Source organism: Dromaius novaehollandiae, chromosome 11 (assembly GCF_036370855.1).
Source record: "Dromaius novaehollandiae isolate bDroNov1 chromosome 11, bDroNov1.hap1, whole genome shotgun sequence".
Taxonomy (NCBI): domain Eukaryota; kingdom Metazoa; phylum Chordata; class Aves; order Casuariiformes; family Dromaiidae; genus Dromaius; species Dromaius novaehollandiae.
The window spans coordinates 15,462,462-15,490,446 of NC_088108.1; the positions used below are offsets into that span (position 1 = coordinate 15,462,462).

A 27,985-nucleotide genomic window follows, 5' to 3' on the forward strand; every position below is an offset into this window, starting at 1 on the left:
AAGGGGGAAAAGGTATGAAAAACTTTGTATCCTGGTTCGGTATGTTCTCTCCTTTCAGGAAGACCATAGCTAATCTCTAAATTGTTATTTCTGTGTCCTAGAAAATGTCTATATTAATAGTGGGAAGGAACTTTTCAGTAAAATCTGGAATATGATACAGTATAATAATGCTTTTGTAACATAAACGTCTACTGAAGTCGGTCTTTTTCACGTCCACCTATGTGAGACAAATCATAAGAGAAACTTGCAATTCCAGAGGTACTTAATACCCCCCAAAAAGATGCAGATAATTGCAGAGACATTTGGGCTGTATTTGCTAAAAGGAAGGCAGATTAAATCAGATTACTGATCTGATTTTGTGCAAACGGTGGAATGGTGACTGTGACTCTTCATTACTCAGCTGCCATTCTGAGAAGTGTTTCTTCGTTGAATCTAAAAAGATGCCAGCCCTCTTCCGTTGAGAGATCTGAAGCTCCACATCTCATATAATATTCCACAGATGGCTGGTTCCAGATAACTACAAGGAACTGCATGCAGCTACAGTTGGTCTCCAGTGCTGTCTGTTGGAAAGTAACGTAGTAAAGATGCTATTCTGCAAATATTGCCAATTAAAAAGCTGCAAAGATCATTATTAGTAATAGCATGAAGTACTGGCCACAGTATTCTACTGTGAGGAGTTTTTGTGCTTGCTTACAATTCTCTCATGATATGGTCAAAAACTGAAGAAAATGTATGTTTGACCCAAGTTCTCTATAAAGAATTCTTGTCATCTTGTGTCATTGTATTCAGAGAAAAACTAGGAGGTTGATTTAGACTACTATGTTTACATACTAGGAGGAAGAAGGACAGTTTAAGCTCTAGTCCACATTCTAATGCTTGGGAACTGTGAGGCTCAAGTAAGTGGCAATATAGCATATATCAAAGTTTTGTGTCTCCTACTGTAGGCTAACAGTTACAGTTCTACTGTGTAGTCTGATCACCTGCCTTAGCTCTTCTGATATACTTCCAGTTCCCTTTCCTCCATTATCAAGGAGGGCAATGTGCAACACCAGTTCTTGGAGCAGAATAGATGGAAATGGCTGATAAGGCCATGCTGCATTCTTTCAAAAAAGCTCAGCTTCTGTTTAACTCTGTATACCCCGGGAGCAGCACTTACACTAAATGCTTGAAGAGTTAGTTAACTGAAAATGAGTGATATATAATGTATGCAGTGGTTTAATGATACAAAAGGGGAAACTAAGTAGAATTTCAGGAAAGAAAATTCTTGGTGGACTGTGGAGTGCCTGGTGGGTTATATAAAGTATTCCTAAGGAGAAGGTAGAAATCTGCTGGGGGAGGAATCAGTTAGGAATTAATTTGGTATTGGGATTAAAAACAATTTTAAAACCTCTTGATGGGAACAGTCTTGCACTAGCAGAAGTAACATACCTACAAGAAAATTTGTAGCCACATCTCTGTATTAATTTGCAGTAAAGTTACTATGCAATGGTTGCATTGAGTGCAATCTTATGTTCTTTCCTTTTTATTTTTTTTTAAGTAAAATCAAATATGCATTATGCCATGCTCATGAATCCTCATTTTAAACGTACGTGCCTGGCTTAGTATCTTTAAAATTTCAGATCCAATGCCCAAACCTGTTAAACAATAGAAAAATTAACATAAGTACACGTGAAAAGTTACATTGCAGGACATGGGTTTATTAATTTATTGTGAAACACTTCTAGTGATACATTTGAGAGGCACTTTATAGTCACTTAACTTATAGCTTGACCTAAAAGTTCAGTAGTTTCTTTCATAATACAGTAATACACATATTACAATAATACAATGCATAGTACAATAGTACTACAAAAGAAGTGAGAATATATGCTGTAATTTTTACATAATGTAAGTTATATTTTTGAAGAATCCTATGTCTTTTAAAGAACTGGGTCACATGATAATATTATACAGAAATATTTTTAATTTACTTCATGTTTTTTATTTATGGTTGATTGTATTGGTTATCTGGAAATTTGGAATTGTTTATACTACTTTTTTTATTTACATAAAATTGATTGTGACACATTATTTGGCATATCATTGTGAAGCACCTGAAAATAAAGAGCAATACTTATTTTTGAAAATGGTTTTACTTTTGTATGTTGTCTCAACTGTAGGGCGGATTGTCAATTCCTCTTCTTTAAAATGCATTTTAAAAGTTAATTGATAAACATGATTAAGTCATATGTTTCACTGCTATTGGAAAAAAACTTCACTTGTTAAGTTCTGAAATTTGTGATACACGTTCCTGAAAGAAATCATCAAAGTAATATGCAGGATATATTAATACTCAGTATTCAATTGTATGTGCATCTAAATTTTGAAATTTGCTTCTATTTGCTTCTCTTGGTGATTTCTTTTTAAGCATGGTATGGCTCAGAAGTGAGGGAAAAAAGGGTTTTATCCATGTAGGAAGAATTACTCATGTAATGTTAAAAGAATGAGACAGATAGCAAATATATTTACCTTGATATGGTTCCATGATATAGAAGTCTTCCAGGTAAAGTAATTTCCCAATCCGAGGATCATAAGTAAAGTAGTACATGGCGTAACCTACAGTGTAACTCCCTGAAAGAAGAAAAATATTGTGAGGCAGTAAGTAATGTGGCTATTTTAAATGACAGATTTTATCATTATGACTCCCGAATAAATAAAAGATAGCTATTCAGGAATAGCTATCTTGTAGTGAAGGTTTTGTGTATTTCTGAATAACATTAAATGCAGAAACTGTACTTAAAGTGGAGTACTACAGTGTTTGTACTTCTTTTAACAGGAAACATTGGTATGTGCTGGTAAACATTAATTATGTAGTTCTTATTTTAAATAATTTATAAATATCAATAAAAATATTTTTATATTGTACTTACTTTACAGTAATATAGTATTAGTAATATATCACTCATTGCATATAATTAATGAAATTTAATAATTTGGTATAATTTAATTTTTTATTTTTTATTTTTTGTTTTATATATAGAATTTTTACTTTATATATTTTAAAATATATATTTATAAATATTTTTATTATGAATAATGCTAATCTTTATTTCAGGGAACATACTTCTAACGTATGGAGATTCTAAGAAGTGAAGCTCATGTATGTGCTGATACTAAGCTATTGTCAAGAAGATAGACTGTAATCAAAAGCGTTCTAGAAGTTATTTTATTGTTTATGTTACCACAGCATTGATGAGCAAGTGTACAGACCAAACAGAAATGGTAAGGAGAAGGAAATGTAAAAGTCAGAAAATTGTCCTATTGTTTTAGTCAATTTTTTTATTTGAAGAAACTTCAGATTTTCAAGTCTTATGGCCAGACCTATTTTGTATTGCAGAAGTGAGTATGTCAGTACATTCTAAAAGGTTGTAAAAAGAGAAAAGAAGGGGGAAATAGAAGATTCATCACTAACTCAGAAGAGATGAAAGGGACATGTGAGTCAGGGTTCAGCATTCTCCGAGGGGCAGAGTCAGACACTGTTATTCTGAGATGCAGTTCCTTTTCTGAGCATTCATTTATGGGTTGATGGAAATTCTTTTTACTGAAATAACTGAAAGAAATTCCATGCTTTTCCCATGCTATGATCAGATAATAGGTCTGAGCTGAAGCTGAATCATATTTTTAAGTGTTGATAACATTTATGTGTTTTATGTGTAAGCCTTGAGACATTTATAGCTTACTTTCTATTTGTTCCTCATTTTGAACCTCTGCAACTAAACAGTAGTAGAAAGGATGTTCTCCAAAGCCATCCTGAAGCAAATCTGAAATTAAGATTAAAGCTAATGAGCATCTGAACAGCTACCAGCATTGACTTTGTTCTGTAACTTCGTTATAGTTAAATAGTTCTCTATTTAAGGCAATAAAATTAGTCTAGGCATAGTCTGTACCTAGACTGCAGTTGTAAAATGCCCAACTCTGTTTGATATTGAATATTCAGAAGTTAAGAAGATAGGAGAAAGAAATGGATACGTGGAATTTAATGCGAAAAGCTATTTAGATTTATGAGGGATAATCTTAATCCGTTGTTTTATTTGTTGTTACCTAGCCAGGCACTGAAAAGAGAAAGCTGCTGCTGACCTCTGCACCCATTCTGTGAGGCCTAGTCCAAACCTGTTGCATTCAATAAAATATCAGCATGGAATAGAAAGTCAGTAGTATACTAACTATATTGAAGGGATTTCATGATCCATTTAATTAGAACTACTCACCAGATTAAAAAATGTAAATTTACATTTATGCATCTTTCTTTTAATCGAATTTAAAAGCACTGGCTAAAGATGTTCTGTTTAGCACACGACATGAAGTATCTGTGTTTAAAGGTTAACATTCAGCAGCTATGAACTTGAATCAGAAATTTGGTGCTGTCAACTAGAAGAACAAAGCATGTGTGCAGACTGGTAGTTTACACTCTTGCATCACTTCTAATGGGGGATCGCACCACTTTTTAAATTCTTTTTTAGTAAGGTATATGTGAATTTCTCTGCTCTTAGATGAGGAGGCTGAGTGTGATTCAGAGATCTGCTGTGAAGTAATGTAATGGCAGGGCTGAGAACCGGTCTTAACGCTAAATAATCCCATGCGTAAAACTGCTGTGAGGTTGGGCCTTCAATGAAAGAAGTGATCTTTCAAAATGTATGATATGCCAGGCATTGATCTTTACGGATAATTATTTATTTGTTGAAAAGTAAAGGTTAAACTTTACCTTCCTCTGTTAATGTAACTGCATTTGGCGTATGTTCATAAGCAGCTCGTTCCTGTCAAATGAAGAAGTCTGTGTTGAGATTTAATCAGTTACAGAGGAATTTCCAGAGCACCATCCTAAAAATGCTCATGCTAACTTCAGTGCAAAGTTAATCCTTCACAAACGTTTGCGTGTATCCCTACTCACTCCTGTATAGGTGTTTGGAGTGACAAGAGTCATTCACCCAGAGGCCATTGCAGATTCAGGATCTTGTTTTGCAGTTAACGTTTTCTTCAGGGAACAAGAATTTGTCATTATGGTAGACTGAAACAGGAAAATTGCAGTTTTGGGAATAGGCCAAAATTGTCCATGTGTAGCACTGTGCAAATTGAGTACAATGCAACCAAAGTAATATTTTGCAATAATATTGCACTTTTTTATTAGAGAAAGTAGCTAAAGTCACTGTAATTTTGGAATTGAACTACTTGGAAAAAAAATCTGTGGTTTCAGGGAGAAACGTCATCCCAAATTCTCTTCAGTTTATTTCCAAATAACTCTGAAGGAAGCAATGATTTTAGCTGCTCTCAAACTTAAGGAAATTTTGTTTGCATCCTTGTGGCTGTTAAAACTGTCATCCAGGTAATCCTTTTCCCGCAAGTGTGACTCTCTCGCTTTCAGTTAAATGTCTTTACAATACTTAATTTACTTCCTCATGATCATATGATTTGGCACTACTAAGCATAAGGAGTGTTTCTGGGTTAATCCAAGTGAAGAATTGACCTCAAGGTCTTGGCGCTTGGAGTACTAAACAGAGATCTCCCTCCTCATAGTGTAGGTCAGGACCTTCAGTGTTGGCAGTGCCTGTTTAGCCTTAAAACGCTTGAAACATACAGGTCTTGTTGATTGAGATCTGACAATCAAGTTTCTCATGTTCAGTACTCATAGCTGTGACAAAAGGTGAGAGACAATTTTATGGGAAACCTTTCTGCTTACAGCACATTCAACTCCATTTATGCTGATTTTATGAAACACAATTCTAAAGCTTAGGAATGTGTGAATTTAGTAACTTTAAACTTTTGGAAATACCGGCCTTTATTTCTTGAAGAGCACTGTTGTATCACTCTTGCATATTAGCCTACTAACCTGTACTTAATTTGTAGGTCAATATTAAAATACTCTCCCTTGTTTGCAACCTCGTATACAGTTGAGGCATTGGAGAAAGCATGAAGCTGAGTGTGGTTTGTTACTTGTATTTTTCTCTTTCCCATTTTAATTTTTAACTATTTATTTAGAAAGAATGTTACAGTTGGTGAATGTTGAGAATTTTGAAAAGATTTTCTAAAAGAAAAGGGAGTGAGGTGACAGTCTGGAGGCGTGCCGAGTTGTTTGTTTGGTTGCCGTTCATCCTTGCCAGAGGAGTGTTTCCTTTGTTCTCTCAGAAAGGAAGCAAGGTTGAAAAAGAGAGAAATTAACCAGCAAAACTAATGCTGGATATAGATATCATTTCAGGATTCCTTTTTAGCTCCAGTCTCATCCGCTTTAGTTAGCTTCATGGCCAGCCTGCCCAGCAGACCTTTCTGAGCATGCATTCAGTCTCAAAGGCACAGGGAAACTCTTCTTTCCCTTTCTCTCACCTGTTTCGTAACTTGGCTCGGGCTGACATTCAGGGTACCTGTGGCAGCTGAGGCCGCTTCCCCCTTCCCAGGATTTCTTTTGAGTTTACAGTCTACTGTGTTCCTTACCACATTCCTTCTAGGTTTAAAGGCTTCCTGCTCATCATAACATGAAGACTGTTAAAACACTTGAAAAACAAAGTGTTCATTGTATGGTGTATCTTATCAAACTCTTGATCTTGATAGCTTATTCATAGCTTCCTAGAAATCACCCATTAAAAAAATAATAGAAATAATTTTAATAATGAAAGAGATGTAAATAATAGCAACTTGGTGTTGGAGCACCTTTTTCCAGTCTTCATTTTCCCCTCCTGCTCTCCCTCAGTTTTGCAGCTTCTGAAGTCTTTGGCAAGGAGGAGTAGAGTTGTGTGAATGCTTACAGAAGTAAAGATTGTGTAAGGAGTCGAAAGGTAGCAGGACTTTGCTTTTTATGGGAGTTAGGTAAATGTTCGGAGAAATACTGTTGTATCAGTGATCCACAGGTAAACTTGTGTAGATTTTTTTTTTACTGGAAAAAAACAATTTAGAAATGTGAGTCTGTAAAATCAAGTACCATGATTTGAGGTCTCGAGGGAAGGTCAGCTCTGAACTTCCCCTAAAAAAAAATTTATTCAATTTAAGTTTGATATTGAGGAGATTCAAAACCTCCAGCGCAGAAGTGATCAACACCACCAAAGAAAAGCTGTTCTCATGGCCCTTGCTGTTTTTTGTTTCCTATCTATTGATCTAAGACTATCATCCAAACTACAACATTTGTATAAGTTAGTATACCTATTTCCTTACATTCACTGCTACTTTAGGACTATGGTAAATGAATACAGGATACAGAGTAACTAGAGAAATCAGATTCTCTCTAGTGGCCTTTTCTGAAGCCAAGCAACTACTTCCCTGGAGGAGTTTTGCACTCTTAAGTAAATGTATTTCATTTGCAACATGATGCAGTTACTGTACTCTTTCACTGTTGTTTATTTTGCACCCATCAGTAATATTACTATATATAATGACATAAGGATTTTTTCTCAATTTATTTCTCCGTGATTTTTCTTTTCATTGACCAAAACAATATTGTAAGCAATTTTTTGAAGGAGTTAGCTTTGATTAATTAAGGCAGTCAGCAAGCTGTTGATACAATTCTCTGAAGCCAGGGGTAAGCCCTGGGAGTCATTCTCATGCAATAAGATTTTGAGCATGAACTATTATAATTACTTAATTATCACCACTGTGTATCATACTTGATATCTTTTGCTAGGATTAGTTTGAATAAAGCAGGTTGTGAGCCAATTGTTCTTGACTGAACCAAGACCAAAATAACAGTCCACCACAATCTGGTATTTATTAAATTACAAAACACTTTATTGCAGACTCAGTTGTCTGTATGTAGTAAATTGGGGGAATGAATGTCCAAAGAAAAGGGTAGTGGAATAATTCATCCTGTTTTAATTTCATCTTTCTCACATCTCAGGGAAACTGAATGCCCAATAAGTGTTGATGCACAAAATTACTGTCAGTGCAAAGTCGGACAGTCCCTCTATTGTAATACAAAATTACTCACAAATAATCTATTCTCAGTCTGGCAATAGGTTATGCCGTTGATGTTTTACAACTCATGTATAGGCACAGAGCTCACCTATAAATAGTAGCTCTATCAGTTCAAAAATAAAATAGTGCAGAAGTGTACTTTACTTTTAAAGGTAGTTATGGGCAACCCAGTTTTAACAGGAAATATTTGTAGCACTAGGCTGTAATTATGTATCTTGTCTTACAGTTTATAATGTGCAAGCTGTATGTGGAGTCACAGAAATCAAAGTTTAGAAATGTGATATAGCTCAGTACAACGATTTTTATCCTGCCAGTTGAGTACCATCTCCTGTGTTGTATATTCTGATGGGGTTTTTAGCTTCAAATTAATAGAGCTTTCTTTACCTTTTTAAGAATGTTGCAAGCCATAGGTCAGAAAATTATAGGTTTCAGGAGTAAGAAAAGGTTAATGACTGTGAACATCAGAAGATCTGCTTTTTTTAATTTAATCATCTGAATTCATTCCAGTATTTACACATCACAGGCAAGAATTTATGGGTTGAGAGAGCAGTTTTATGTGTAAGAGTTTACAAAGGCACAGCATTCTGATGTAGATGGGGGAAGGTGGCATTGAGGAGCAGTCTGAGAGCTTAGGGTGACATTTAAACCATATCTTTACATTTTGATAGCTCTCTACATTTTCTTTGCTTATTTTTCCCTCATACAGTTACTTGCACTGGGATTAATTTTTGCATACTTTGAAAGAAAAAAAAGAACCTGAAAGAGAGATTAAAACATCATGGAAGGAGGACAATCTTGGAGGAAAGGTGGGAAATGAGTATGAGGGAAGCGGAGAGGACAGGTAACAACTTTTACTGAAGTAAGTGAAAAGGGGCAATAAATTGTCAATACAAAAAAACCTTCAGATTGCTATGTGGGAGCTGTGAGCACATCTTGCATTCCTAACAATAACATTGTGGAACATCTGAACGGTATAAATAACAACATACTTTAGCAGTAGCTGGAAAAAATGCTCACCTAGGTAATGGTGAACAGGAAAAAATTCTAGTAAGCCTTTAAAAAGTAATCTAGGGAAAGGAAAAAGATGCTACATGCCTGCCTAAGATTCCTTCCCCTGTCTTACTTTGATGAGATGCAGAATTTCAGGACAGTCCTGAGGTGTTGCTGGACGAATTCGGAAACAGTTCATGGTGCCAGCATCAAAGCCTGGCTTGGAAGAAACTTGCGCCAGCAGAGAATCAGATACTTGCAGGTAGAGAGCTGAACCTCTGGGCTGTAACTTGGGATATGGTCTTTCTCATTCACCATGTCAGAGGGGAAACTTTGAGTAGGTAATAAACAAATGCTTTCTTCCTCCTCCTTTATTTCCTTCACTGAGGTACTAATTTGGTCTCACTCTTTCCCTCTGTTTTGGTTACATCTTATTTCTGCATATCCGCAAGATCTTCTATTTTCTTTTAAGCTAGCACCATGTAAGCAGGTGGGAAGTCACAATGGAGACTAGCATCACAATCCTTATCTTTCCCATGGCCTAAGGCTCGTGAAATGGCAGGCTGCTGGGATTGCTAAAATCAAATCCTTAAAACTGGAAAAACAGCAGAAGGCCTGTAAAATGCTAGACACACGTGCTATGTAGAGCAGCTGCTTGGAGACATGGCTGCTGTGTGTTTTCTGTCCCAAGAGAGCAGGACTGAAAGCTCTGTCCCCTGACGGGGACCTGTCTTCCACAATTTCTTTGGGTGGCACTCACATTCTTTAAAAAAGAGAAGTGAGTGGGGAAGAGTAAGGAGTATAATATCAGTGAGATGTGCAGGAATCTTGGATGTGTGGGGAAGATTCAGGGATCGGAGAGGAATACCTGCATAGAAGCATTACTGACTGGATGTGATGTAGAGAAGAAAATGAGCAGCAAGGACAATTCCATCTCTTTTCTCAACTGTAGCCTAATAAGGCAATCCTTCTATCTTAGTTTTCAAAATGCATTTCTGATTGTTTTCCTATCTGGCTCTTTTTACCAAGAATGCATCTCCCCATTTTATGCAGTCAGCTTTTTTACTTTCTTTTTTACCCATGGATGGGTGCAAATACCAAACTCTTAAAATTAATCTTGGATAATTTTTTTCATTAGGAGAGAGAGAGATAGATAAGCCTAATAAAGCTACTCTGTCTTGTTCAAATCATTCCCTGCCTGGAGGATTTTGTATAAAAACAAAATTATCTGAAAAGAGAGCTAAAACTTTCAGATGTGCTCCTTTTCAATATCGCTTATGAAACAAAGCTGTGTTGGGTCACTAATAAAATCTTAACAAGAGTTACCATAAAATTGCAAGTAGTAGTGTTGCTATAGTCAGCACTGTAATTGAAATGTATTTATGTCACTTATTTGTGAATTAATATTCTGGCTGGGTGCTAGCATACAATAGATATCCTTGTCAATAGAAGCCTCCACTTAAGCCAAAACTCATGCATTAACTTTTCCAAAAGAATAATATTAAAAATACCTGGAAAAGTCAACTTTTTTTTTTTTTAATATGAATAGCTGTATTCCTGAAGGTATCTTCATTAAAGTGGATATTTGGATCCTTCTATTTTAAATTTTTCTGTGAGTCTAGGGGAAGAAAAGCATGCTATGAAGTTAGATTTTGTTTCAATTCCAACTGTGGTCAGTTTAGCCACAGGCTGTGATAGAGACTAGAGTATGGTTATTCATAGGGATAAAATAAAAATATCTAAATAAAGTTGTAGTTTGAACTGAAATAAGTCTAAGTGTAATTTCACATTTATTGAAAAAAAAGGTTCAGAGAAATTGGGATAGTGTAAGAATTTTTGTCTAGCCAATACAGAAATCTCGGAGTTAAGAAAAAGGATGCTTAATTTCCTTTCAGAATCTGATTTGAATATTTATAAATATATATGGCAACAATGAGGAAGGATATGTATGATAGTTAATGTCAAACTATGGGAGAAATTTGGGTAAAATCATGAGATTGGAAGTTTTGAAATCATGCAAAATTCAAAAATATAGTAAACAAGTTTTCAATCAAACTGGATGTCAGTTGAAGGAAGAGGTGTCAACAACATACTATTGTGCTCTAGCAATGCCTTGCAACCAGAGCTGCAATAATTATTGCAGCAAGACCTAATTTGTTGTAGGAACAAAAACGTCTTAAGAGCATGGTCCTTGGGGTGCTTATCCGTTTCTGACATTTCTTTAAAAACGGAATATGTTGAAAGGAACCTTGTATTCAAATACATTCAAGGTTTGTCATCTTTAAAAGGTAGCATAACTCGAAAAGGAGGACAAATAAATGCTTGTGACAGATATCTTAGTGGGTTGCAACTCATGTCATTAAAGGGATACTTTGCATATGTATTCAGATGTTGAGAAGTTCAGAGGGCAATGAAATACATTTTTATGGAGCTTCTCAGCTGCTGTAAAAGAAAATATGCTGAAGAAGTTACCAGGAAGTTGTATCTGATGCAAGTTAATTAGTAATTCTTTATAGAGAAGGATGCTATAAAACAAGCTCAAAATCCATGATCTTTGACTCGTTACATGAAGAAACGGTATCAGAAAGAAAAGTGTTCTGCTGCTGACAAAGCCCATAAGAAATCGTGTGTTACCACAGTCGGCTTCAGGATGTCCAGTGTTAAAGTCTTACTTCTCATTCTGTTGATGGCCGGTGATTCGCTGTGTCAACAAGCTTCAGAACGTAAGGAATGGATGCATTTTTGCTTTATAGCTTGTCATAAAAGGAATGTTTCTATCAAATTTCTGGCTTACCTATGGTACTATGGTATTACAATACCAATGGTATTGCTTCTGATAAAATTCTCCTTATGGCTTAGGTAGAGTTTATTTTTAAATATGGAAGACCAACAAAGATGTTAAGACCTTTGTGTGATAACTGCTTTATGTATGTTTGCTGTTATGTGTTTCATAGTTCTGGAGTTCTCTACTGCCAAGATTATGATAGTATTTTGTAGAGGCAAGTATACAAGGCAAAAATGCTTGCACTTTCACCTGTTATTCTGTACTTCTATGCATTAACAAGATTACTGCAATATGAATTACAACAAATATTGCTAGGTCTTCTGGTGGTTTTCAGGCCATTTTGAGTCAACCTGTCAATATCAAATAGGATATATTTTAAATGAGTAAGACATTTGGGCTCTTTTTTTCAGTAGGAAGAAACATTCAGTGTATGAAAAAATATATACGTACTTATTTTAGAAGGTATTTTTAGAAATATTTTTGGGGATAAACAAGGAGAAAACTATCAGTAGTTAAGAGCGTGACAGAATGCACAGAAAAAAAAGATTATTTAAAATGAGTTAAGTTATATGGGAATGTCTCTGACTTAGTGTATATAGTTTTGGGCAGAATTTTTTTTTAATGGGAAGATTTCATAGTAGCTTGATGACTTCTTAATCACCACTGTTCTTTAAATGGTAGCTACCAGTTACTGATAATTACATTATTTTCTCCTCCCTCAGTACTTTTTTGTAACAGCACTAAAAGAATTGTAATTCTACCACTGGTCATACAGTTAACTAAAAAGCAGTACTGTTTTTTATCTCCTGCCTAATGTGACACTAAATACTACTAAGTTTTTTTCAATGTTCTGCACTTTATAGTCATAAAGTATGATCCATATTTACATTGTCTTGGAAAATGCTCCGATTCTGATGCCCTCTTGAGAGAAAGAGATATGGTGTTTTTAACTAAATTTGTGTGAATAGAAGCCTTGATCATTGTGTCATTGTAATTTCACATGGAATTAGAATAACTACAAAGATCCACAGTTAGATTTATCTCTGATTTACAATAAATATTGGATTAGATTGTATTGGGAAGTGGGGAGGGGGGGAGAAGAAGGCGACTTTTACAGATGAAATAAAGACTGCCTATAGCATAATTTCTCTAGCTCAATAATGCATTGGTCATGAATTTGCTAATCCACCTATTCCTGATGTAGAATCCCTGCTTAGAATAACAGTACAGTAATGCTCCTAACTGTGCTCTGATACAACTTTCTTCTTGCCTGTTACCTGGATAGGTTCAGAATGATCTCAGGGCGTCCTTCCAGTTCAGAGCTTATGGCTCCATTCTAAAGGCATATCTTCTTGTTCTGGATAGCTTATCCAAAATAATATTCAGTGGCATGGCTTGTTTTGTTTTTCTGAGTATCATAGTAGTGTCTGGCCTTGCAATGTACGTTTTTCTAGTTTTTATTCTCTCCTTGAATTTATCTAGTAGTGTATTGCAATTGCTCATTCGGTTATACATTATATGTCAAGATATCAGGCACATCTGCCTAAATCATAGGCTTTACTGGTTTTATACCAGAACCTCTGGCCAGTTTGTAGCCTGCTGATATGAATGATGACTACAACATTCAGTCAAAGTCCTTTATAGAAAAGAAATGGGTAGCACAGAGTATAGGGTTTGAGTGTCAGACATGGTGAGTTCTGATGTCTGATTAAGATTGCTGATGAGGAAGTTATTTTTAGAGTCAGAAGTACTGTAAGCACTCAACTTCTAGGACATAATTTACAGCATACAATGCTGGCACAATAAAAGAGATGGGACAGAACCCACATTAATGCAAAGCAAATCCTTTTGTATACCAACTAAGGAATAATCTCAGTGCAAAACACACAAAAAGTTTTTAATGAGGATTATATAGAGAGGGTGTGACTCTCAGTGGGTTTTCAGGTTTCATGATTTCTACTCTTTGCCAAGAATCCAGAGATTATATATACGACAATTTAGATATAGCCACACTTAAATGTTATAATTATACTAGAAATCATAATAATATGAGCTATACAATTTACTGGCTAATAAAGGACAGACTGGAAGATGAGCACAGCTTCCAAGTAAAGTAATTTCAGTGGGTAAATCTTCATTCTGCAAATCATTTCAAAACTGTGAAGGTACAAGATTCAGTATCGTTTACAAAGTACTTCATATGAAGCCTAAATTTCTGATATAATTAGAAATACAGCCCACTAACAATATATTACATATATATAATTGCATTAATTAAATGTTTGTTTTATTTTAATTTACAGCCATCTGCACAGGAGTTGATGACTTTGAGGACTGTCAGGGTGATACAGATGACTTCTGTCCAACTACTATTTCTTGTCAATGTAAAGATGAAAAACCTTTTTGCAGGTAAGGATTGTTTTAAATATTTGCTATGTAAATGCAGTTCATGAAATATATTATTAACAATGAACTAAAATTAGGCCCTGCAATGTGATCCATGAAAGTGGATGTTGATCTTCATTCACAGTCTGTGTAAGCTCATAAACTTGCTACCAAACATCAGATTAAGGATCTGAGTGAACATTTTCCTTTTTAGAATGTGTGTAGGTCATCAAATTCATAGTTTAGATTACATGTAATTATTATAATTCTCAGTTTTGACATGGTCGATATTGTCTCAGATATTTTACTTATAAACTGAAATAAGCTTTGTAATGTCACGTTGCTTTTTTTCCAATTTGATCCAAATTTCTTTAGAGTGTAAAAATCATTCAGATACATAAACTTCCTGTTATCCATTATGTATTTGTTTATTTTCTTTAAAAAATATCTGGTCATTAGAGTGGAAAATGTTGTTCCCTTATCTAGTATATATTGTTTTACATAGAGTTAGAACCTTAGACTTGTTGTAGCAGGAAGTCAGCAAGAATATACCAGTGCAGAAGTTCATCTGATTACAGGAATGGTTCAGGGAAATAATTTCTCTATGACCCAGTTACAGCATTCTGTTGTTTATGCAAATATAGCTGAGCTACAGCTGTAGCCAATATGCCAGATCAGGTAAATGAGTATGCCAATATCAAGCTGTCTAAATGTTAGCTCAGTGCAATTCCAGACTAATAGAATGCTACATTCCTGAAACTATACATATGATGGAAAATATATCCATTTCAATATAAATACTGCACATGAAGTAAGACAAGTATTTTCACTACTGGGGATCCATTCAAACTTCCAGAAAAGGTTACTCAAATCCAGAGTGTTTGCATCAACAAATGACTCAAAATCCTCTTCAAAAGAACCTTTCTGTCATAACAGTGGCTAGGGACATTCCATTCTAGTCATATCCTTTCTATCAGGAAAAAAAGCGCCCTAAATTAAAGAAAGTGATTCAGTTTTAAAGAAAAAGCAACATTCTCAACCCATTATCATTTTTTTTACTCTTAAAAGCAGAGGAGACATATTCTGTGAATCTACTATGGGTTGTGTTACTACTTTTTCATTGAAGGTGCATTAATATCATAGTGATAGATAACAGAGTGATATTTCAATTATATCTTCATAGGCTATTCTGGAATTATGCAAGCTTTGTCCTACTCACAGCTGGCCAAAAATCTTTGACCTGAATCATGCAGTGACTAGGATAATATACCCTGTTTTCAGTAAAGCTTATTATCTTGGACTCACTGCCATGCTAACTTAGACACACAGTTGTTTGTTCATGGCAAGTGGCATGGCAGAGTGCATATGCACCAAATCTAGAATAAGATGTGTGGATACTATCTCAGATAAATAATATTTTTAGGTAGATAGTCAAAATATTTAATCTCTTGACCCCTCTAGTATTCAATAAATAATTATAGAGCAAAATATTTTCATTTTTTGGTATTACTTATTTTTAAATTATGATAATCTTGCTAAAAAATAATGTTTTTTATTCACAGATGTAATAACTTCAGAGTGGACTGGAGGGATTATTGGTACATGGGTCCCAAATGCGACCAGCTTTGGAACACGCTGGATTTGATTTTAGTAACTGTTCTTCCTGCAGTGGCACTGTCTTTCATAGTTGGTGTAATATTTCAGTGTGTGTACTACTGTAAAAGTAGAAAAGCCAGGTAAGTTATTCTGGACACAGTTGAAAGTGGTTTTTATAATCAAAATGGAAGTAAAGCAAAAGAAGTCTGGTATTCTGATCAGTTTTTAACCTCAGGACATTTAAATCAGCAAGCTTTCCATATAGCATGCTCTGCCAAAATATTCTTTGCACAGTTTACAGGTAAATCAGGACATCTCATCAAAGCATTTTACAGTTATTCAGCTCTTTACCACTGCATGCAGAACATCACACAGAATAGGTCATTGTTTCTCTTCTTTAGGACTAACCAGGCAAGCTTTAAAGATGACTATGTCCTTTAATTAGCTTACTGCCTTAACTGAAGGCTACCAAATCTGTCTTGCTGATTTATTTGCTATTAAGTGTTGGCTGTCTTTCTACAATTTACAAAAACTGGAATAAGACTGATAAATGCTGACCAAGAGTCCTGCAGATTAAACACCATTTCTCCCATTCTGTGATCCTAGGCACTGGCAGTTTGAGCTGCTGTTTGCCTTCAGTGCTTTGGGTTTTTTTCACTGATGTCTATCCCAAGTATGTAGAGAATGGGGAGGGGGGCGGGGCGGCGGTTCTTCTTTCATTGAGCCCTGTTAGTGTATACTACTGGTGCTTCCTCTGTCATGGAAGAACTGCAATAATGTGTAGCTCTCACTCATTGTCACAGTACATTTAAACTTATGATCTAGCTGTTGAACAAATCTGCAGCACAAAAAGATTCATGAAGACCCTCAAAACTATTGCTAAAGCTGTAAATTCACGTAGAGTTTTTCCCTCCACCAGGAAACGGACAAGGCTTCCACACCGTGCGTCACGGCATAATCCTGCATATAGCGCTGAGCTGGCTGATAACTTGGGACATGCTTCTCGGCAACTGCCAAAGGTAAGAGAAGAGATGTCATTATGTGGTGCACGTTGCATGCTCCTAATTCCAGTAGAAGTCAGATAGGATTTTGTGACTCTACAAAACGGTATACAAATAGCATAGAATTGTCGGCTAGTAAACTAAAGATAATCTGAGTTTAAAATCTTTATTTTATTTACTCAGTACTTGGTTTCCGAGATCATTCTAGTGCATGTGAGAAGGTGAAATTCTTGGCCAAGGATCAAGTGATCCTAGTTTGTATAGGAGAAAACAAAGACCTAAGGACTGTTTAAAAAGGATGTCCTAATAAATATTACCTACTAGGCCAGTTACAAGATCAGCATTAAAAAGAAAGGTAATTCATATATGAGATCAAGCCACATGTTCCAGCCTCTTCACTCGTGTTCTCACTGTGCTCTTCTAGCTGATTAGTGCTCACTCCAGCCAGATCAGCTCCATGAACTAGGTCATGTTGAGGTGAGACCAGTACTAGTGCCAGGGCAAGGAAAGAGGCAGGGGAGTATAGCGATAGCCATAGGGTTTGGGGCTGTCCAGACTTTAACCAGTATAAGCTGCTGAAGAGCCGCACCCACAGTTTCATTTGACTGTTAACTAGTTATACCACACCAGAAGATTGGCCATTTTGCTTTAAGCTTTTTTATCTTGAATGAGGGTTATCAGTAAAGGTCCCTAAGTGATTTGGGTTGTTGTTCATGAATGATCTGGTAAAAGGGGTTGCTAGTAAGGTGGCACATTCTGTTGATACCACAGTACTCAGGATAGTCAAAAATAAGCCTTAGTATGAAGAAACACAGAAGGAGTTCCCAATAATGACTGACTGGACAAGAAAATGACAAATTAAATTATTCTCAATAAATGCAAAATAATGCACATAAGAAAACAGCTTTAATTTTGCAAATGTGGTAATTATCTCTAAATGAGAAATTGGAGCTCAGAAGAGGTATCTTGTGTAGAATTTTCTGAAGGTGTTTGTTTTGCTGGTCACATGTAATCAAAAAGACAGGAGCTGCTAGGGATTTTAAGAAGAAAAAAATGAAACAAGGAACATTATGATGCCAGTGTACAAATCTTAGTTATGCCTACATTTTGACTACTGCATGTAATTTTGAGCCTCCATCTCAACAGGGGATGTAGTATATCTCGAGGTTCAGAGACATCAGTATTGACTTCTGTATGAGGACAGACTGCATAAAAAATGACTATTCTCTCTTTTTAATGCAGGAACTGGACAATGTCAAATGAAATCAGACAAAAGTTTTAAACAGAGAAGTGCTTTTTTGTAAAGTACGGAATTCCGCAGGATGTTGTCATGGTATAAATTGGTGAAAAAAATTAGACACATATTCTGAAGGGTATTCAGATTGGGTGTGTGCTTTGAGGTAGATAATTTCCTGATTGTCCCGACTTACTGTGCTGTGGTTCACATCTCAGAGCAGCCTGGGATTGCACAAAATGATTCCCTTCAGATTAAACAAACTAGAAGACATGCTTTAACCTCTAATGGACATTCAGTGCCCAGGCCAAATTAGGCTAATGCGAAGCAAACCCTTCTGGAGTGCGTAAAGTCAGTGTGGGGTCCCACTTGTATTGGTCCACTTTCCTTGCCATCGCAAACATAGCCGCAGACTCCACTCTAGCTCAGTCAGTCAATGCCTTAGATGCAGCTGGCTGGAAATTATGTTGATGTATCAGTAATACTTCAAATGTTTACTCTGTTTTCATATTTTCTGCTAATGCTGCCACAACTGGTCGTTCTCAGTATGTTAGATGACCTGAATCAGTGAGTCTCTTCCTATATTCTTATGTGCAAAAGTAGATTTTGCAAGTACAAGATGCTTGTAAGAGTACAGGTAAAGAGGCCTAGTAAAGATTTGATCTATGTAGTCTACTTTAGAGACAACAGATCAGGCTTATTTTTGTAATGAAGATGTATGGGGTTATCAACTGGTGCAGAGCAGAATAACTGCATAAATCAATTAAGACAAACCAGTTACTACTAGCTGAGGATCTGACCCTCTATGGATGAACACCACACAGTTCTGTGAGCCCAGAATCTAAGATTAAAACTTTATGTGAATTAGAAATATTTGTTTCAAATATATTTCAATCCGCTTTCAACTGAATAAAAATTCACAGGAGGGTTTAAATTGCAATAATGTGACCCTTCTTTCCTTTTCAAGTTGTGAATGATGCCTTCCAATGAAATTTTTGAAGGTTGGGGGATCAGCTCAGATAATCAGAAGGATATGGCCAAATATACCAAATGTAATGTTTGTCTTTTCTCAGCTGCACTATGAATGATAGTGCATAACTACTTAATGTGTCAGCATTTTCGGCACAGTTCTGGCCATACGTATTTAAAATCCACTGCCTACAAATGAAATAGGTATTGGGTCTAGAATATTTAACTATTTCCTGGTTTATTTTTTTTCTCTGCAAAAGGAAAAAGGACCTAAATCAAATCTGAAATGGAATTACCTGTGTCACGTTTGTAACAGAGTATCTCATTGGGACCTTTACAACATTCCTGTAAAATAGGGTAGATCGAGTCATTTACAAGATTACAAAGGTAATCTGTGACTGAGCTGGGATTTGAACTTTGATCCCCAAAGTGCCAGGCCACTGCCGTTTTGACAAAGTTAATGATCTGCTAATTATCTACATTGGGTGAGATGTTCCTTGTAGTAGAGATAATCACTTGTATTAGTGAGTATCACAGAGAAGAGATAGCTAAATAAATTTCAAAAAGAGAACAGGAAATACGAAATACAGAGAAAGATGAACAGGAATATATTTCATACGTGTTCATTCCCTCACTCATTTTTATGGAGCTGTACTTTTAAGTGATCATGTATAAAAGGAGTACATACTGTCTGAGAAAAAGACAATGTGTGCTGTCTGCGGGCGGAAAAAAAAGAAAATAATCTAATCTGATATATTCTTTCCTGTGAAATACATTGCAAAATATTACCATCTTGGAAATGCTATGAAAAATAAATGAGACATGAACTTACTTTCACCAGGAGATGGTGCTGTTTAATTTAATATATAAATAATTCTGAATTTGGTGTGTATGATGTTATCATTTTCAAGGTTTTAATTAGGCCAAATCCTGCAGGCTGTGTTCATCTAAGAAATTGTAAAGTATAAAGAATGACCTCAGGTAAGGGCTGCAGTACTTCCTGCTTTCTTATGGTTCAGATTGCAACCTGTAGCCCAAAGGTAGTCCATGGAATATTTCTGCTTGCCTCATTTCCTGGGCAGATGTGCTAGAAAAGGAAACATGAGCTTGTAAAAACCCCGTTGTTTATTGTCCAAGCTTTTGCTTTCATGATGACAAGGCAGACTAGTGCATGCATTGCTTTGTGGTCTGGGAAACTGTCACCAAAGCTCTCTGAGCAGGGCAAAAGAAGAAGCTGAAATTAGCATCTGATAGCTGCAGCTCTTGCAGGTGAACTACGCTGAGTGTTGTTCCTCTCCTGAGGTTACCTTGTTTTGAAAATTACTTCAGGTCATTATATTTTTACATAAACAGAGATATATTTAGAAAACAAACATCATTTATTGGTTTTATGCACAATATAGAATATTTATTTTGATTCTTCATGATGTTTTCCTTCTTCCTCTAGCAATACATTTGGGAAGAGAGAAGCCAGTCTTTAGCAGTATTAAATTGATCTTAATTATCAATCACTATATTTAGTTTAATTTTGGACTCAGTTTTGAATAAATCGGGGTAAACTCACTATGGAGCAGCATCATTTTGAAATGTTTAATTGACAGAATCAACAAAACTTGCAGGCCTTGATAAGACCCTTAATACCTAGTTTACTTAAATATGCAGAGACTAACCGTTGGACCGTTTCCCTATTATGTCTTAGAGGTACGTTTTTCACGTTACCCAAGTATGTAAAGGCCTTTGTTCCTCTGAGTCTTTTAGATAAATTGCATTTATATGTATTAGAACATGTCAATAACAAGTAGACCAAGGCAGTATTTTGTAACTGGTAAACAACTGGGTTTATACGATTTTTTACATCAAAGACAACTGCTAATATACTGTACCTGATAAGCTACTTTTGTAACTTGCCATTTTGCTCTGTGAAACCATCTTATCCCCTACATATAGGATGTCTGGGCTGGACAAAATATGAGAATGCCAAAAGTTGAACTGACAAGACAAGCTTTTGATCAGCCCTCAACCCCAAGTCGGACAGAAGGTTACAGGTATGCTGCTGTTCTGTCTTCTTTGCTCATTTACACTTTATACTTGGTCTTTGGTTTGGAGACTGGAATTACTGTGTAGTTCTGCCAGTGTCATGACAACAATGGCTAAGCTTTTGACTACATTACTCGTATAGGTTATTTTACAGTTTGAGTCCTTGCCAGAGATTGTTTTTTCTGAAATTTTTCTTACTTACCTTTCATTCAATTCAAACAGTGTTGCTGTAAGAGTTCTAGGACTGCTTTGTGCATCAGTACTAATGTGAACTAGTACACAGAATTGAATTTATCAGCTTGCTGCATAAGACTTCATGTTACTTAGGTTTTATATAATATTTCTGAAGTATGCTGACTTAAATTCTGTTTTCCCAACGTATCACTAAAAATAAAAAGTTAGGGTATATTTCTCTTGTTTCTGAAGCTAAATCCTAAAATACTGATTTATTCATAGGCTTGTAAACAAACATGTATGGTTTTCCTCTAAAAATTACAAATGTATTCATTATGACCATTTTGTACTAAACGGTAGGGAAAAGAGGAATCAGGGTTTCATTAGTTGTGCTTTTTCACTTTAATCCTCCTCACTAACACCTACCAACTGTTACAGTCCCTACCTGCAACTTTTGCAGAGAATGTATTTACCGCAAAGGAACTAAATGATAGCAGAGCATTTTCCTCATAAGTGGCAAGCTTCCAAATTCCTCTACAGAGAAAGACTAGAGCTTTCTGATATTTTGGTCTATTGAGAAGGTTTTATTTTTTTAATATACAAACATTGAAAATGTTGAAGCTATATCAGGAATTTAATATGCCGTCAGAATAACCATAGAACCCCGCAGCTCTAATAGAGTTTACATAAATAAAGGTGATGAATAGAAATATCTTAAAACTATACAACCCAGATTTGAAATATATGCATTTTATGTGTAAAGAGTTTTGGCCATTCAAAGGTGGTTTATGTGATTAACTACAGTGCCACTTAGAGTTTCTATTTATATCAGAAACTTTGTATTTCTGTTTACTTGTAGAAGAGATTGGGTGTAGCTTCTATATTCTGGGAGAATGTATCTTATACATCTTTTAAAATATTACTGATACGTTAATTCAAATTGCTTCCAAAAGGTGTTCATTTTTAGGGAAGATTTTGTCATAAGAAATATGACTTCAGAAGCTGAAAAACACAAACAAATAGCAGAAACTACCAAGGCAGATAGATGCAATTTAATAATTTTAGCTGACGTTCCGTGCAAATGGGCAGAAAACAAGGAAGAATTATTAGCATTTTGCCCTAGTATTCCCGCATCTGGTGTAATGGATATTCTACTATTAAAAAATATTTAACAAGAATTATCTTTGTAGAATTCTATTTACTATTGTGTTAACTTTGCCAAAGGACCCAATTTTGAAAATTATATATTACAGCATTGTTCGGTGACATAAAACAAAATTGGGATTGGTGCTGTGTCATAACAGGATACAGTAAAAACACGGAACTAGGTACAATCCATATTGTAAAAAACATGCTCAAAGAGAATGTCTTGCATCTCTAAATTCACTTTTATCTGTGTTTGCAGGATGAGGGTCTAAGGGTAAAATGAACTTATACGAGACAGGACATTTAGATGTCTTAATGTGATTGCTTCAATGTCATGCATGCAGTAACTCTGTGAGCGTTATTATTTTTATATTTCATTTTAAACAAATACTGAATCTAATTTGTAAAGTGTTATTGCACATATATTTAAATTTTTTTTTTTAACTTTTGCATAGTCACATGCCAGTGAGGAGTCCAGATCCACTAAGGGACTATCATCCCACACACCAGCCTCATCAACATGATAGATTTGCCTATCCAAACAATAATTTGTCTTATCCAGATTATGCAGAGGAGAGACGGTATCCGGTATGTATAAATAATATGAGTATAAGTTGTATAATCTTGTGTTTTTATACTGAGAACAAGTTATCATCATTCAGATTGGTAGTATATATGTTACTAAATAAAGATGTGACCTAATAAAAGGCCTACAAATACCTTTTACTACACAGGTATTTTCCTCAAGGATGTTATATATCTACTAATTCTATGCTAGACTGGATAAATTTTGCCAGGATTTAATCCTTTTCTGCGTCATTTACACCTAGATGTGACTACTGATAAAAACAAGTTTTCATTGAGCTGAGGAATGGTTGCCCAAGACAACCCTTTCTGTGAGAACAGACACCTGAGTCAATATAGAAACATCCCTGTAGCTGTAGCAGAGGAATTATTGGCATTTTGTGTTCTAACTCAGTGTATGGTGAAGGGAATTTGGTTGACATGAAAGCTAAACACTTAAAAGCTCTGTGCCAATTTCTCCAATGCTATGCCTTTTTTGTGGCAGCATAAGTTTTGTGAATTTATTGGAATAATGCAATAAATCAAGCCATTAGTTTCCAGCCATATTGAAAACTTCTGTAATGGTAATATAAAAGACTCTTTTGCAACAACTGTCTTGTTACAATTACTAACAACGTAAACTTGTTTAAAATTATAATAGTTTCCCAAATTCTGTACTGATTAATGATATAACTAAATATGCATGGATATGTCAAAAATATTACAGTTAATAGTACTATTAGTACTTTGCACTTTTCCTCTGAGACTCTGGGGTTCCCCTTCCTCCCAAACTCAATAATTCAAATAATTAAAGCTTCATGGAAAGCTGCTATCATATGTTTCATGTACAAATAGTATGATATATGGATAAATTAAATTATTTATTCTGTAACTTATGAAATCATTTATACAACTAAGTGTTCTATGAGACTTCTCTTTTTTTCCCCCCTAATAATTGAAAGATTGGTAGACAAGGATTTAATTACTGTAAGTTCTTTCTGTGCCTAAAAATCAGCTTCATCAAAATTGCAAAATGCATTAGCAACCTCTTTCTGGATCACAGTGTGATATTTCAGTAGTTTGTGATTACAACTGGCTTATGTAAATGAGCCTTTGGGGTTATTTCTGTATGGAAGTTACCAATATTTGGTATAAATTATTAGTAAATACTCATTTCTCTTCATAATGGAGTTTAAAAAAGACAAGATTGGTGAAGGAAAAGTTAACTGTAAAAAGAAAATTTTTAATATTTTATGAAAAGAACACTCAGTTCAGAAGGACTCGTGTTTGAACTGCAGGAGAATGTTAAAAAAAAGATGGGTCTTTGGAGTAGGTGAAAATTAATTAAATAAAATCGAGCTGAGATGTCCTTTGATTCACCTTAAGCTGAAAATATTATCTGTGTATTTTACTGTACAAGTAAATTTATTGCCAGGCATACATTTACCTATCTTGGATATTTAAGGTATACTTTTTTTTCCTATAAATATCATTTAATAGCTACAAAAATAATGTCATTTAGCACAAAAATTTTGTAAGTGTTCTGACTTGTAAGCATGCGTATTTGTCTTTTAGAATCATGTATTCCTAACTGCTTGCTATTAACTCAATGGAAAAGGGATGAAGGAAAGAAAATACAAGATTCTCCTTCTAGAGTAGTGGTTTTCCATGTGGAATCTGTAGACTCATAGTCAGTGGATTACTTAAAAAGGATCAGCAGAAGGTCAAAAGAAATGTTAAGTGGCCATGTCTAGCCATGTTTTGTCCTTCACATTAGCGCTATGATTCCTTTGGCTCTCCTGAAATGCCACAGAAGCCTCCTCAGTTCTTAAAAAGTTACTTTAATAGCAACAAAATGTTCTGAAGCCACTGCTACAGCCGCTTTCTAAAAGGCCCTATTGAAATATTTTTAAATGTTTCAATACCTGTTTCAGTTTTTGCACACAAAGTCTAATATATTCAGTTATTGGCATGAAAATAATCTTCCAAAGATATTGTTGAGTACCCATTCATTAGCACATAAATTCAAAAACTAATACTCAAAAGAAATATATAAACATAATTTGATTAGATAGATTGTTTTAATAGCAAGCATATGAAGAAGTGTATGTCAAATGCTAACAATTTAATTTTAATCTCGTTGCAGAAATATGATGTATCAGCATTTCCTAGATCTGAAATGTCTCACAGTGCTGCACAACCAAGGGATGATCCAAATTATGAGAGACCAGTAAGACCTCATGGGCTAGGACACTCAGGAAATAGAAATAACTACTAGAAATTCTTAGAAATTCTTGCAAAAGAAAAGGTATAGAAAATAATTATGAAACAAAACATGATGTTTATGAAAATACCATCTGATTACTTACTGTGTAACTAATGACATTTTAACTTTTTTTGAATACTTGATTTTACATTTAGTTCATATAGCTGCTTGTAATTAGTGCTTAAATTCTTGCACATCTATCAGCACCCCTGGGTTCTTTTGTGATTAACAGTGTTGTCCTTTGCCTGAATGGCAAGAAGTACCTATCACAAACAGCTTTTCCTGAGGAAAACTCATGAGAAAGGAAGAACTCTTCTCAAAACTCAGAAATGACAAACATGCATGGTAATCATCATTCTTCCTTTGTTGCTTCCCCACAAAGGGAAGGTTTAAATCCTCATTAAATGGAAAGTGGGGAGGTGAGGCATTTATTCTTGTTTCACAAGAAGTCTTCTTCAAAGACAGCTTCTGCCAGACAGTTTTTGCTTCTCAGTGTCTATTTGGCCCATCCTTTTATTTGTAATGTTTGCTTCACTCTGTGTCATGATCTCCCTCTCCGTGCATTCTTCTGGTTCCTCACGTAACGCTTTTACTAGGACCATGAATTTCTCTGTCGAAAATTACAAAGGTTCTTCAGGACAGCATAGCATGCAGAGTCTGCTGTTCCCTGACTCTGACTTTTATTTCTTTTTTCCCTTAAAGAGCCAATATTTAAGGAATGAAAACCACAAATCAGATACAATTTTGAACTGCATAGTAAAATCTGTATTCTTGTGTACACAGATGACCTACAGAATTACGTAGAGGGGAAGGCTCTGTTCTCAGGCATTGCCACGTAGTCTCACTAACTCTGGTAGCATTGTACAAATGTAACCAAGGACTCGGCTTTCCAGTATTCCAAGATGCAATCAAATACTAAAGTATTGACTGTAGCCACCTGAGCCTGTGAGCACATTCCATTGTCCCTTGTTTCTTTTTCACTTTGTGTCTTCCTTAAATAGTTATCTCTTTGATCTTAACAGCCCAAATGTTTTGCCTTTCGAAACACAGTGGCTTTCATTGTAACCTGTTTTATAAATAGTAAAATTAATAAATAAATAAGATACCAAAGTCCTGGATATCTTTCCGATTTTTCCAAAAAGTTTCCAGCATATTTTAACATTAATAATAAATTTCTCCCTTCCTTAGCTTTAGATAATATGTAAACTATAAAACAAATGAAAACAAAATATTAAGGTTTTTAGAAGGGTGAAAATATTGGTGTTTCTTTTCTGTAAATCCCAACACACTTCTTTTAACAGCTCCATGCCTTATCTGCATCCTGACACTCTCCATGTTCTGCACAACTTTCAGTTATTGCCCAGAACGCATTGGCTTTGCTATGCAAGTATTTTAGTAGAGAAGCCAGAAAACTATTCAGACCCCTCATTGTATTTCCTGTTCCTTGCAAGAGTTAGCTGAATAGGCACAGCTTCCTGCTGGGGAAAAAGGAAGGGTGGCTCTGAAGTTGGTAGCTTTTCTTGGCTCTGTAATTTATGTGCCACTCCAGCTAGTATTCTCTAAATCTCCAGCCACAATTGCTTTTTTTGGCGTCTCCCCCAGTGTAACAACTATCCAAAGTGGGTCAGTTTCACTGTTTCTTTTCCTGGAAGAGACCAGTGGACATTTAAATCTGGACCTAACACATATTGAAGGCAGGTTTGCCAACTGTTAAATTGTCTAATGGTAGCAGAGGAATTTTTCATGGATAACTGAAAGCTCATGTACCAAAATTCTTTAAAAAGAATCCAAAGATTTTCTGAATGTGGACTGCTTGTGAACCTGTGTTACAATGCTTTCTGAGACTGCACACAGCCTGGAATAACAATTTTGTTGCTGATTAAAGCACAAAAAAGACAAAATGTTCATAATAATAACATCTGCCAGCTTGAAGAAGCATCCCGTTCTGGCATCACAAAAAGATGACGCATGGAAGAATACCATTGCTTTTACACGTCTCTGACTGCCCTTTCTATGGACATGTTTAATGGAAACAACCTACTGTTACTCTTCAATTTCTGTTAGAAATAAAAGAAGTGAAAATGATTATATTATCTGCAGGAGCATACAGAAATGGTGTTGTTACTACAGCTGTTTAGATTCTAGGCTATCAGTTTAAACTATTAGTACCCCAGAAAGTCAGATCCCGATGTATGAGTCTTATCTCTGAACTGCTTTTTCCTCTCACTTCATAGTTTCCAGTAGTGCCATGATTTAACAAACTCTGGTTGTTGTTGGCCTCTAGCTCTGTCCACCAACCTGTAAGTGATCGTGATCAGTTTGATATCCCACTGCTCCTTTGAAAAGGAGATGAGTAACAGGAGAAAGATATGTCAATCCTGTCAAATATATATGGTGCTGGCAAGAAGAGAGCTATCTGGAAGGTATGCACTCATGCTGCTTAAATTAAAGTGAATAAGGTTTTGCACAGAATGAAGCTTTCCTCATCAGGCTTTTGCTGTCTCCTGTTTAGTCTCAGGCAGATCAAGAGTTGCAGGACATCAGCTACACAGATAGGTATTGCTCCTGATACATTTAACCACTCACTGTCAGATCATGAATATTGACATCAGGCAGTGTATGTGAAAGAGAACTGTGAAGAAGCTGCTTGAAAAACTCAGATGTCACTTTTAACAAAATTAATAATAATACCTCTTTGAAGATGCTATCTGCCAAGCATCATGCTTTGGTTATTTGCTTTTTTATCTGGACACCAGGGAAACTCTGTAATTCTTTGAAGCCTTTGTGTTCTGAGTTGAAGGATAAGGAGCAATGCTGGTCTTTTGCTAGTTAGTGTGGTTACGAAGGGTTACTTCCCCATCAAGTATAAATGTTACTAAAATAAGTAAATTCTTGGCAGGGGGTTT

General features: G+C 35.5%; 2 protein-coding genes across 2 annotated transcripts; one reads left to right on the top strand and one right to left on the bottom strand.

Moving 5' to 3' along the window:
* Positions 1-377: 377 nt before the first annotated feature.
* Positions 378-9,121, bottom strand: SATL1 (spermidine/spermine N1-acetyl transferase like 1). Its single transcript, XM_064517940.1, has 6 exons — positions 9,056-9,121; positions 4,742-4,793; positions 3,720-3,800; positions 2,509-2,610; positions 1,594-1,634; positions 378-560 (listed from the first exon to the last, which is right to left on the bottom strand). Exons 1-6 carry the CDS (start codon positions 9,119-9,121, stop codon positions 393-395), a joined length of 510 nt encoding a protein of 169 aa, XP_064374010.1. The 3' UTR covers positions 378-392.
* A 2,352-nt stretch (positions 9,122-11,473) lies between these two features.
* Positions 11,474-26,189, top strand: LOC112983892 (uncharacterized). The gene is made up of 7 exons (XM_026101292.2): positions 11,474-11,645; positions 14,011-14,116; positions 15,655-15,828; positions 16,608-16,707; positions 20,840-20,937; positions 22,705-22,837; positions 24,960-26,189. Exons 1-7 carry the CDS (start codon positions 11,489-11,491, stop codon positions 25,089-25,091), a joined length of 900 nt encoding a protein of 299 aa, XP_025957077.1. The 5' UTR covers positions 11,474-11,488; the 3' UTR covers positions 25,092-26,189.
* The last annotated feature ends 1,796 nt before the right edge of the window (positions 26,190-27,985 follow it).

Coding starts and splice junctions, on each gene's coding strand:
- LOC112983892 (XM_026101292.2), top strand. CDS start 11,489: ATGAAGAAACGGTATCAGAAAGAAAAGTGTTCTGCTGCTGACAAAGCC. Junction 15,829..16,607: donor TGTAAAAGTAGAAAAGCCAG/GTAAGTTATTCT, acceptor TCCCTCCACCAG/GAAACGGACAAGGCTTCCAC. Junction 22,838..24,959: donor CAGAGGAGAGACGGTATCCG/GTATGTATAAAT, acceptor ATCTCGTTGCAG/AAATATGATGTATCAGCATT.
- SATL1 (XM_064517940.1), bottom strand. CDS start 9,121: ATGAACTGTTTCCGAATTCGTCCAGCAACACCTCAGGACTGTCCTGAA. Junction 4,794..9,055: donor AAATTCTGCATCTCATCAAA/GTAAGACAGGGG, acceptor TTCATTTGACAG/GAACGAGCTGCTTATGAACA. Junction 2,611..3,719: donor AAATGAGGAACAAATAGAAA/GTAAGCTATAAA, acceptor TTCTTCTTTCAG/GGAGTTACACTGTAGGTTAC.